Genomic DNA, 13,059 nt, shown 5'->3' on the forward strand with positions numbered 1-13,059 from the left:
ATTCTCTCATAGACTTCTATACACTCGCGCGTTACAGGTTAGACGTCCTCATGAACGTAGACGTTTATTTCCAGCTTTGCGAAATTCATAGAAAGCTGTGTGAACCGACAACAGCTTCCAAAAGTTAAGAGACTGGAAATAAAACAAATGAAAAGAAAACGGGCCGGCTGCATCAGATAAATATTCACGCATCCTTTAAATTTCATGAATTTCTTAATTTTCTTTCCTCATTCAAATTCTTGTTTTTCCTTATCTTCATTTATTCATGTTTCTTTCCTTCACCTTCTTCCTTCCCCACCGTCTATTTCTTTTTATTCCTTTTCATCCCGCCTTCCTTCTGCCCACCTTTTCCTGCCATCATCCCTCCTTCTTCCTCATCTCCTCTGTCCCTTCCTCCCTCTTTCTCTGCAGCGCCGTTGTCCAAGGATAGGACATGCTGCAGGTGATGGAGGTAAATCATCTAGGACGTAATTAAGAGGCTTATGAGGAGGTGTGTGCGTGCTATGCATCACATTAGAAACCCCCCCCAAAAAAAAGAAAAAAAAGAAGCCGCATGCAAACAGGCCTCATAGTTACACAAACGCTCATTTTCATTCACTGACAAACACACAGACACTCGGCCTGAGGGGTCTGACCTTATACGGAGGAGTTAAATACCTCTCTCGCCTCATTTGGCTGTCTGTGTGTACACACACACACACACACACACACACACACACACACACACACACACACACACACACACACACACACACACACACACACACACACACACACACACACGCTCGAGCACATTGCCTTCTGGTGTGTTTTAATCACCAATGAAGGACTCATCAGACATGTTCATCTAGTTCCCTCACAAATTTGAATGTTTTCTGCACACCCGTTGGCCGTTGAAGCCTCTGTGAGGAATTGTGCGTGTGTGTGTGTGTGTGTGTGTGTGTGTGTGTGTGTGTGTGTGTGTGTGTGTGTAATCAGGAACTCGGCTTGATCCCCTCTGGTATGTGCTTTCGGGAGTGTTTGTCAAAGGGCAGCAGCACAGCCTGAAGTAACGACACACACACACACACACACACACACACACACACACACACACACACACACACACACACACACACACACACACACACACACACACACACACACAAAAAAGGGCCTTCGCTGGTTTTCCTCCGAAAACCTTTGGTGAAAGGTATTTAATTAGTCTGATATTAAAGACTTTATTATTCAACACTCTACACTTTACATCACTATACTGTTAATTGCATTTTAGGAGAGAGAAAAAAAGAAATCACTAAATATAAGAAACCTTAAGGTGGAACCGCAAGTTATCAAGAAACTTGCTTTTATTAATTTACATATATTCTCTTGTTTATGTCTGTGATTTTATTTGATCGTGTGATTTATTCATTATTGTAAAGCAGCAAATAAAGTGACTTGGCTGTAAAGTTGGATTTGTGCACGTTCTATTTGATTTGACCAACATGTCCTAAAAACTTGTTTTCACTATCTCCCCGTTAATCGCCTACGATAGATGATATCCGGCCTTTAAAAAGGAGGCAACAGGTTGTGTGACTTTCTACATGAATATGTCAAACATGATCTGATTTAATTCTCCTTTTGTGTCGTTAAACGAGGGTGAGAGCCGGCAGGAAACGCCGGGTGTTAGATATCAGGAAAAGTGTGTCGGAGTGGGTGAGTTACCGAGGTTATCGGGAGTCCAACCTCACATTTCCGGATGAGAGGAGAAATAACGAGTCACATTTTGGTGTCTTTTTTTTTTTTTTGGTCAAACATTCTGATTATTTCTCCTTCTTTTTCTTACCGTTGCCCGCGACGGTCTGAGCCTCGATTTCATTAGCTTTCCTCTTGGCCACGTCCGCTAGCACCACCTCGCCCTTATCGCTGGCAACATAATGGAGGTCCTTTGAAGGAAATGCAAGAAAGAAAGAAACGTGAACGTTAATCTAAAATGAATCTAGACTCCGATGACAATAGTTTTTTTTTTTTTTTTTTTTGGAGGGGTTGGTGGGGGGTTTGGATGGAGAAAGAAGAAACAGATGAAATGAGAGGGAGAAAAAAAAAAAAAAAATGAGCCGTTTGAAGCCCAACATCAGAAAGAGCACCGGTTGGATGAAATGCCGGTTCCTCCAAAACTTTGAAATCAGCCTGCTCCCCTCCCCTCTCTCCCCCTCCTCCCCCTCCTCCCCTCGCACCCTCATCTCTCCGTTTTTTTGAACTAGGGAGGATGTTATCTGTCACATTTCAAAAGTGGGAGAGGAGGCGAGGGACTGTTCACCTTTCAGAAACGCCGCTATTCTCTCTTTACGGAGAAACATATCCAGCCGAGCACATTACCACATCAGCCCGAGACAATATTGGAAGCAGCGTGTTTCCTCTGTGTCTCTCTGTTTGAGTCTTGCAGGGCCATAAAGAGAAGATAATAATGCTAAATGATGTCTGAGGGTGGCCGTCATATATTCATTAATAACCACACGGCATCAGACAGATGCTCTGTTTTTAAGGTGCTCTGGGCTGCAAGCGAGGCTGAGGTCAATGCATCTATTTAAATAGCTGAAGAAGAGAAACAAATTCACAAACTGTGGTTTAAATAAAGTCTTAATTAATTAAAATCTTAATTGTCCTGTGAGAGACATGTACTGTGTCCAGAATATATATTACAAAAAAATGGACAAAATAATGTATGCAACCTCAAAGATGTGCTGTTTGATGCACACTATTCTCCCACAATGCAAAGCACAAAGGAAATAGAGGAGCGGTTAGAGTCAATACATGCAGACCAGGTAGAAAAGAGAGTTTTCCTGTAACATTAAAACAAAATCATAATATTTTAAGATGTTAAAGAGGTTTAGTGTACAGAGTCCCGATGTGAACCTTTATATTGTATGAAAACAGCCGAGGATCTCTAAAAACCATCAGGACTGACTGATGATTATCGCACCAATGACCAGCGATAGTTTCCTCAGTGTAAGAAGCAAACTGGAGCAGCAGCGTGACGGCACAGAACTCGGTCTTGTGTCGAAAAAAGGTCGCCGATTCGAATCCCACCAGAACGGCTGTGAAGTAAATGAAAAACACAACCTCAACAACAATCAGCATGTTGCCCCAGTGGCTCCAGTGAAGCCCGTCCACAGCTAAACTGCTCCCAGTCGCTTCGAGTGGAGCGGTGGTGCAAAAAAAAAAAAAAAAAAAAAAAAGGGACTAAATGTACATAATGTGGATTGTGCTTAAATCAAAGTGATTAAAAGGAAACCTTAGTTTAGATGTCAACAGGTTAAACGTGGAAAAGATTCTGCAGCAGTCAACCTCTTAAAGTGATTGAACAGAGAGTGAATCACACGCTCCTCCTGGCTCCCAACGAGGAGTCGCAGGGCCTGAGGGCCCATCAAAGGGCCCAGCGTGTTAAGAAAAGTCTTCCGCCTCAGCGACATCACAGGACATCGGTGCCGTGACTCAGGGCTCGCCGTGGATAACCCTCAGCTGGCTAAAGCCAGCCCCCAGCTGAGCCTGCACCCGGCCCTAATACCCCCATATTGTAACCCGGCTTTTGTACCCCTGGAGGAAAAAAGAGGTGGGGGGGGGGGGGGCTGAGAGGGAAAGAGGGAGGGGGAGGGGGAGGGAGGGGGTGGTATGAGAGGGACAGAGAGGTTGCTGAAATTGAAGAGTATGAATGGGAACAGATTGGGTAATTACAGTGCAGTGGCTGCCCTCTGTGGCGAAGAGTTAGGAGGAAATGCGAAAATGGCCGACAACAAAATGGCCTCAAAAAGGAGCGAAATCGGCTCCCAGGACCGAGGCGGCTAATTCAGGCGAGGGACACACGGCCCCTCAATTAGATGTGAGCGAGGCTTCCTAATTCATAACAAACAGAAGATAAAAAAAAAAAAAAACACAATCAGGCACATCACAGTGAGAACGATGGTGAGGTGTGAGACGGTGAACAAGACATGAAAGAAACAAGCCACAACAAGGGTTTTCACAGGAGAGAGAGAGAGAGAGAGAGAGAGAGAGAGAGAGAGAGAGAGAGAGAGAGAGAGAGAGAGAGATTGTATGACAGAGGGAACAGAACAATATGAACATTTGATGCCGGGGCGCTTTATTCCAGCTTAGCTCCTCATAATACTGTCTGAATCTGGAGAGAGGGAGAAAGAATAAACGAGAAAATGAGAGAGAGAGAAAGAGAGAGAGAGAGAGAGAGAGAGAGAGAGAGAGAGAGAGAGAGAGAGAGAGAGAGGAGTATCAGCCCGACTAAGAAGGGATAACAATAATACTGCATATAAAACCATCAGATATTACAACTCTTATTCCCAGACGCTCAAACGCGACACTAATCTTATTTATATAAGAGCTTTAGGGGTTGCGGCGCCTGATAAAGAGGGGCGTTTTTTCGGGGGAGTCGAGGGGAGGGAGAGAGAGAGAGAGAGAGAGGTCGGTGGACACTAAGAGCCCGATATTGACTGATATTTGGGTTACCTCCAAATAAATGAGGGATTAGGTTAACTGGCACACAGCAGCGCTAACAGACGGGATCATGTCTAAGTGTTTGCGGTCTGTTACTGTCAAACACCATCAATGGGACGTTTCGGCTTTTTCTACTTCAGGCATTACGAGCACAGAGGAACGTATTACTGATGCACGGACAGATTTAGTGAGGTGCGGCTGCAGCACGAGCACACGACCGTGAGGAAGATGTTCGGTTTAAAGCAGGCATGTTTACAGCAGACCTGGAGCTACACGTGATTATTATTTGGTCGTTTACGGCCTTCCAATATTTCACAGAGTTAACGGGGGGAAAAACACAACTTGTTGCATTTGGTGCAGAGAGTAATATAAATATTCAAAAATAATAGTCTGAATTTATTGCTTGAAAAAAAAAAAAAATGACACATCTTGTGGTATTACTACAATCATGTTTATTAAGTCAAGTTCTGCCTATTAGCAACTCAATGCACCATATTTAGCTTTAATTTAATTGATATTTTCAAGCAAAACAAGTGAGGCAAGTAAATTAACAAGGTCTTTAAATTACACATGTAACTGCTTACATCTTATAAAGACACACACACACATATATATATATATATACATGATTATTATGTATTTTAAAAATCTGTTCATGTGGGATTTTGTTCAGGTATAATGTGACAGAAGATTAGTCAAACTTTTACTATAAATGTTATTTATGATAGACGTCTTCAAAGCGTGTTGTTCAAGATGCCACACAGTGTTCCATCCGTCAAAAGGACCATCGTGAAAGAGTGATTTCAGACACAGTCTCTGTTTTTGGACGTGTGACTCTCATCCCTTTAGGATCAACAACAGCTAGTCCCACAAACTCAACTGTTCTAGGATTTGAATTTCCCTAAAACACGCATGAAAACATGAAAAAAAAATATCGACTAATTAACACCCAGCATACTGACACACCTGTTATCCAGGAGCCTTGTGTTTGATCAGATAGGTGTTAAGGACTTAACGTTTTATTAACGCTAATTACTCATCGGAGCGACAACAATGAGCTTATTGCCCAAGACGTGCGATACCTCCTCCTCCTCCTCCTCCTCCTCCAGCACCGCCAGGCTCGTCAGATAGAGGAGGAAGATAGGAGGTGAACCCAACAGCTTTCTTTACTGCTGGTAACTAAGCAGTAATCTAACAAGAAACACTACAAGCCCCCCCCCCCTCACCCTCATTGGGGAACAAAAAGAGCCGGCATCAGATTCGGCTATCACACAATTTGATTTAATTAACGAGCTACATCGAGAGCCAGAAGGAAGAGGGAGAAGAAGAGGAGGAGAACAGGGAGGGAAAAAAAGCCCAACTTGTCGTGGGCTTGACTTGGCTGACGAATGACCTAATTGGCTACATTATCAACTCATTATCAAAGGCTAATTAGGGAGCTACAGAACAGCGGCAATTATGAAAAAAAAAAAAAAAAAATGCAAATGACTCAGTAACCCCCGCCACCCCATCACCCCCCACCTCCACCAAAAACACCTCCCGACCACCGGCTCCTCCTCCCCCTCAATTTAGCCCGACACTAAAGAGTTTCATTTTGACAAAAGGTTTGGAGAGGCCTCCATTGTTAGCTGGGAAACAATGTGGCTTGAAGGGGTGGGTGGGGGGGGGGGGGTCTTGTGTTAAAAGGGGGAGAAGGAGGGACGGGGTGGGGGGGGGGTGTATCATGCTGGGCGTTTTTAGAAGAGGTGAGGCTTGTTATCTACGTTTGTTTGAGCACTTTTTTTATCAAGTCGACGGCGCGTTATTGAGTTCTGAGGAAGTTGGAGAGAGTCGGGTGAAAGGTTGGGGGGGGGGGGGTTGTTGGCCTCATTGACCTCCTTCACCTCGACTCAATCAGCTGACCGGCAGGTTAAAGAAACAACACAAAACCCCAATTACAGCGACGGGGTGAAATGTCAACGTCCCTCTTTCTCTTTTTTCGTCGCTCTTTTCACACGATGAGTTGCTGCTCTCTTGATCGGTCGGGCAAACAAAATGCTCGTTGTTACAGTTTTTGTTACGATGACAAGTATTTGCAAATGTGAGATTGTTGTAATAATGAATTTAACAATATCCATGTTGTTCGGTTTTAAAACAGGAAGTCACAAACACGTCTGGTCAATTTATCCCCGTACAAACTCCTCATTGGTCGAGCATTTTAGGACGAAAAAAAAATCCAGCAACAAGTGTCAATTTCTACTCATTACATTCAAAATAAACAGCTTAGTTAGGTTTAGTCAACAAAAGTGCTTAGGTTAGGTTTAGGAAAAGATCGGGAAATAGTTAGGTATTCGTAGGTAACGCTACGAACGCTGGATGAGACCAGCCTGATCTGGTGTCTGTCCGGTAAACTGAAACGGACGAGTGACTCGGCTCCATAATTGGAGGTTTTTGTAGTTTCGTGGTCATGCGGTCAGAGGAAGCACCGGACGGTGACGCAGCATCACACCAGCTTCACACCATCAGGCTGTGAGAGCAAGTGATCCAAATTATATGACATGACTCTCCTTGAAAACATTATGAAAACTGTGAAAAGAAGTCAGTTTATTTAAATGCACGACCAATAACTTGGCAGGAGAAGAAGCTGAGGAGTATCGCTTTACAATTATTCCTGATGTTTCGTTCTTTTCCTTTGAATATTTCTGTAAAGAAATTTAAAAAAAGGAACACAAGTCCATAGTTTGTGCACACGTCTATACAGTACATGTTTATGAATGTATGTGAATCTATATGGAGATAAATCGCTCAGACTGGAACATTTGTTGCTGAATTTAAACATTATTTATCTTCTGATTCCTTCTTTCTCTCCTCTCTCCACACGTCCAACGTGACGGAGAAAGACCGTGTTTCTTCTCTCTTTTTTTATTGTGTTTGTCATATAGCTTTCCATCCATCCAAACCCCCCCCCCCCCCCCCCCCAACCCCCCTCCTCTCCTCTCTGCACCCCCCCCCCCCCCCCCCCTCTCCTTCCTCTGCGCTCTTTCAAGGTCCACAGGCTCGACTCCACCTTTTCAATTCGGCTTCCCAGCAGCACTACTTAGTGGGGAGGTAATTGGAACCAGTGCTATCAGTGTGATTGAGGGAGCAAGTGTGTGTGTGTGTGTGTGTGTGTTAATGTGTAGGGTGTTGGTGAAGCATGGAGCAGAAAGGGGGCCCCCATCATGAAAAAGGGGGTCAAACACATAGAGGAGCATTTCAGCGTGGAGTGGAAGAAAGAGCGAGTTAGAGGGAAGATGAGAGGAGAGGAAAAGGCCGAGCCGAGGCCATGGAGGTTTTGAAAAGATAGGGGCCCATACTGAGATCACACCTGCTCTCTGACACACACACACACACACACACACACACACACACACACACACACACACACACTTGTATGGGTCACAAGTCATGTGCAAACGAAAGTACCAACAGTCAGTGAACAATTAAAATAGGGTTGTGTGGTGTTACAGAGAAGCTGGAGATACGCTTACATAGAAACATAGAAACATGTCCGGTGTGTATCTTAACTCTCCAATAAATGCAGAAATTAAAAGAGCACAGCTGTGGATTAAAGATCACATGATCCTCATGGGTTCTGGTTCTGACGGGACTGGTTTTATATTTTGTAAAACAATATTATATAGCTTGTTGAAAAATCTGCATGGATAAATGTTTTCATATATTCCTATATAGCGCCTATGATTGCTGAAGATGAGTTCATGTTTATTATTATTCATTTCACTGCTTTAAGTTCATATAAAGCCTCTTTAAGACCTTATAGGACGTGATTAATAATCATTTATTATTATAATACATGTGTGGGTTAACATTAACTCCTGCTGATATAACTAATTCCATTATTGTGAATAAATACATATTATTTATAAACACACATGTTATCAAATTTGATGGATTCAAATTATTAGTGTATAAATACATTAAACAAAAAGATGCTTCCAGTCAGTTTGCGTATACAGTATATATATATATATAATATAAATACAGTATCTATTATTTAGTTTCTTTCTTTCATTTTAAGCCAGCATAATCTTGCTTTGGATTGTCATTACTTTTTAGTTTTTATGTGTATTCACTAATAAATATTATAATAAAACTAATTATGAGACAATGCGTTACAGTAGAGCAGTAACAGTGTTTACCAAAGGTGTGAAAGTCTTCAACAGCTTCCTGCAGGAAACAATAAACTGTTTATCAGTGCACAAAGCGCTGCCTCCTCTTAGTGGATGAGTCGTTTTTGGTCTTAGTCCACAAAGATTTTCAGTCTTTTTTTAAGCTTTTTTTTGTTAATGCTGAATGAATAAAGTATTTATTTATTTACTTATCTCTGGTAAACACAGGATTTAAAGCGGTGCTTTTGTGCGATTCTTTGTGGAGAAACTAATTGATTAAACAACAAAAATCGTGTTAATCGACTAAGAATTTCTTTGGTCGAGGAAAACATTTTATAACTAATGTTTTTGTCTAATTGTTGACGGACTGACATCCTACAATGACGTCAGAGTCTTTCCTCTCCACTCACCATGAATAAATCTCTGGCTTCTAAATCCACGGCGAGGAGGAAGGCCTTCTCCAAGCGCTGGTGTCTGCGGAGAAAAGGGAGACAGTAAAACATAAACAATCATCAATCTAAAAACACACGATTGGGAATCAAATGTGTGGTGTTTCCTCCTGCACACACACACACACACACACACACCTGCATACAAAACCGTCTATAATTGAACTGAGAGCAGCTCGTCCTCGTCCTATTATCCAGAATTAAAGCTGAGAGAGAGAGAGAGAGAGAGAGAGAGAGAGAGACAGAGAGAGACAGAGAGAGACAGGGGGAGGGAGAAAGAGACAGAGAGACAGCGATAGAGAGAGAGGGAGAGAGAGAGAGAGACAGAGAGACAGAGAGAGAGGGAGGGAGAGAGAGGGAGGGAACAAAAACACCTCAACTTTCTCCGTCTAGAGCCAACATGAAACAAACAAACACAAGCAGAGAGAGGAGGTGTGTTGGGCTTCCTTCATTTGATGTTGATGGAGAGAAAAAGAATGCAGGTAGGTGATAAGAGAGGAGGAGAGGAGGAGGAGGGATGCCAAACAAAACGCCGCGGCATCGGCTACAGAGGAGGAAGAAAGAAAAAACGGGGGGGGGGGGGGGGAGAGGAGGGAGAGAAGCGGGAGGTGATTGCAGGATGGAGAGCAGCGAGCGTCGGCGTGCGGCAACAACAGGGTCTATTTCAGTCAAACAGACGTTTCAAAAGGCTCTCATGGCAGAAGGGAAAATGAAACAACAGTCTAAACAGGTGCATGTGAGGGGCTCCGTCCTCCTGAATGACTCAAAGCTGCACCAGCGAGCGTCACGACGAATCTTTTAAAATAGCAAAAGTGAGCGGCAGATATAGAGGGAATTAAAATGCATCCGCAACGGTTGTCATTTTCACAAAGAGCTTCTTTTTTTTTGGGGTGGGGGGGGGGGGGATGCTTATTGTGATTCTGCACCCAATAAAATGTGCTTGTTGTGCCTTCAAATAGTCTGTAAGTGTGTGTTTGTAGAGTTTAAAGCAGCTTTGAATCATCGGTCAGATAATTACTGATCTGCAGGAATCAAGAAACTTAACGAACAAGATGTAAAGAGGTGCTCAGTCTTACAGATCGACTAAATGAGTGTTGGTTAAAAGAAGGACAGCCCTCGGAGGACCACGCCACTTATGTATTTATTTACGTATTCATGTATTCAAATGCTTTTAGCCAACCTTGACCTTTCCACTCCCCCCCCCCCCCCGAAGAAGACAAATGTCCCCCTCAGATGATCACATTAGGACCACAGCGACAGCGCAGAGTCGGTGGCGTTACCTGAGAAGGTGGTGAAAAAAGCGACGGGCGCACTTGCCGATCGGCTCCCTGTACTCGAGTATCACGACATCGGAGAGAGGAGCAGGTGGAGCGTAAAACACACCCAGAGCTGCTTCTAGTTGGGCTGCAGACAAACAACACCAACACACAATACAGATACAGAGAAGACAGAGGTGTGAAGGTGGAAACTCACATTTAGCCGTTTATTTTAGTCTGTATGATTCTCTTAAATTCACCGAAAGTTACCGTCACATAACGCCTCATTTGCATATTCAAACATCACATTTCAGAAAACTTGTAATACAATAAATAATCATCTTAATGTGAGTAATGAACTGGGGAAGTTTTATTCTATTTCATCTATTAGTTTAAATGTTTGACTCTTATCTGACGTTACAGAACCAGAAAAACCTTTAAAAAAATCAGACTGTTCTTTGTATTTGACAGCTGAGGTTTGAGTAACACTGAAACCTGGACCCACCCTCCCTGTCTGCGTTCAGCTGCAGCCTCAGCAGGTGGTTGGTGACCGAGCTCAGGCCTCGGTAGCACTCGTCTCCCATGATGCTCCAGTCCATGGCCTCCAGGACGCCCAGCGCCTCTTTGACTTGACCACAACGCAGCCGCTGCTGCAGCAGCTCGCCGGGACCCATCTGTCCTCCGGTCAGAGCGCCTGTCGAACGCAGTCACAGTCAGGTGTTTGGTTCATTATCACATGAAAATAAAGAAACGGCAAAGATCGGATTAAAAAAAAAAAGAACAAAATGCACTAGATTCTCATTCATCTCTGACAGTTAGAGAGATGAAATATTCTAACATTTATATAATGAAGCTGTCACCTGATGCTTACAAATAAATAACCCAATAATGGGTATTATCAGACAAATCAAACACCAATTTTGACTTTTCTAATTTATTTCTAGGCCTAAAACAGAACACAGAACATGCAGCACAGTTCTGTTCCAGGGTTCTTCTATAAGGGGAGTTTTTTCTTTGCCGCCGTCGCCCAAATGCTCTTTCATGGAGGAAACATTGGGTCTCTGTGAATCAAAGATCACGGGTATCTAGACCCGCTCGATATGAAAAGTATCACGAGATAACTTCTGTTGTGGTTTGGAGCAACATAAATAAAATTGACTTGACAAGAAAGAAAGACAGAAAAAAGGCCAAAGCCGTGTTAGTTAGAGTCAGCTTCTGTTTGCCAAAACTGAAAATGCGGTTTCCATTTCACCTTCATATTCTATTCTATATATTGTATTTAAGATAATCAGCAGTTAAACTTCATAATGAAAATGTGACGCATCACTGGATGCTTCTTACTCAGTTCTCTCCCTTTTTTTGCAACAGTCTTGAGCTGCACGTTCGGCTGTTTGCTCTCCCTATTCTCTACACCTTAAAAAGTGGTTGCCGGCAATTACTAAAAGGGCATTGCTGCCAATGGCAACCTGGCAACTGTTGGCTCTGTTTTTTTAGGCTTTATCCATCGACGTCAGACCATCTGATCGTTATAATGTTGTTAAAGCACTGATGTTCAAGTAAAACTTTAAAGCAAAAACAACAATTTAAACAGATTTTCCAATAATGCGGTGGAGGGCAAAGGTCACCGCTGTGTGTGAATATATCTGTGAAGCACTTACTTAAGATAAGTAAGTGTCCAGTGGATCGGTCTAAACTCTGAAGCAGCACTAGATCAGTTAGACTGACATCGACTTGTCAATCAATTAGTGGGGAAGTCTGTTTAATCCCCGATGTGTGTGTGTGTGTGTGTGTGTGTGTGTGTGTGTGTGTGTCCTCATCACCATCTATTTAAATACATCTAGAACACATACAGTATGTATGAGAGGAATGCTACAACTCATTACGCCTTTTGACCAGAGGTGATTGATTATGCTTTTGTTTGTGTGTGTGTGTGTGTGTGTGTGTGTGTGTGTGTGTGTGTGTGTGTGTGTGTGTGTGCGTGTGTGTTGTGTGTGCGTGTGTGCGTGTGTGTCAAAGCACATTATGCTGAATAATGGAAGGACGAGGTTTTGTACTCTTCCCGGTAGTAGAGGTGTCTCGTTCTGTGTGTGTTAGCGTGAGCGTGCTCGTGTGTTTAATGTTTAATGTTGAATATCAGAGGTGATTGTTGTCCGTTGTGATTGATCGAGACGGTGCGGAACCAAACACTCGGAGGAATCGCTGACTTTAGTGGGGAGAGGCTGACGTGAGACACCAAACTCAGATAAAAGACGACACTCTGTAACATGAAACTTGAAATTTCTTGATTCAAGTAAATAGGGGGAAAAAACTATATCAAAACATCCGTTTACAAACTCTCACTACTTTACAGACACATGCATCTTCACTCAAACATCACTGTTTAAAACACTTCATGAGACTGTTCATGCAGAAGTGTTTTAAACAGTGACGGTTTAGAGGTGAACAGGTGGAGATGCATGTGTCTCTGAAGTAGTGAGCATACGGCTGAATGAATGACACTTGGATTATTCTGCATAAAGTTTTGATATAGTTTCGTTTTGGTAAAACGCAGATTTTTTTCATTAGGGTTATATAAACATTCACTAAACTGAATTTGGACACAGCTGGTGGCTCTGGACAGCGTAGGTGATCACTGACAGCGGTACTGTCAATGGTCCAGACTGCAGGCAGCCAAAGTCACCACTGACTCTTGTCTAATTAATTGAAGTTGTGTGTGTGTGTGTG

At 43.0% G+C, this 13,059-nt stretch overlaps 1 protein-coding gene across 1 annotated transcript in view; it reads right to left on the reverse strand.

The window, feature by feature from the left end:
* Positions 1-13,059, reverse strand: part of wdpcp (WD repeat containing planar cell polarity effector) — an 87,228-nt gene that overhangs the window by 22,302 nt on the left and 51,867 nt on the right. The window contains exons 12-15 of the mRNA XM_068710356.1: positions 10,841-11,029; positions 10,360-10,483; positions 9,041-9,104; positions 1,826-1,925 (exon numbers count right to left, since the gene is read on the reverse strand). Coding sequence (XP_068566457.1) covers positions 1,826-1,925; positions 9,041-9,104; positions 10,360-10,483; positions 10,841-11,029 — 477 coding nt within the window. The remainder of the gene's footprint in view (positions 1-1,825; positions 1,926-9,040; positions 9,105-10,359; positions 10,484-10,840; positions 11,030-13,059) is intronic.

Source organism: Cebidichthys violaceus, unplaced genomic scaffold, assembly GCF_023349555.1.
Source record: "Cebidichthys violaceus isolate CVI_PGR_0920_01 unplaced genomic scaffold, fCebVio1.0.p SCAF_150, whole genome shotgun sequence".
Classification (NCBI taxonomy): domain Eukaryota; kingdom Metazoa; phylum Chordata; class Actinopteri; order Perciformes; family Stichaeidae; genus Cebidichthys; species Cebidichthys violaceus.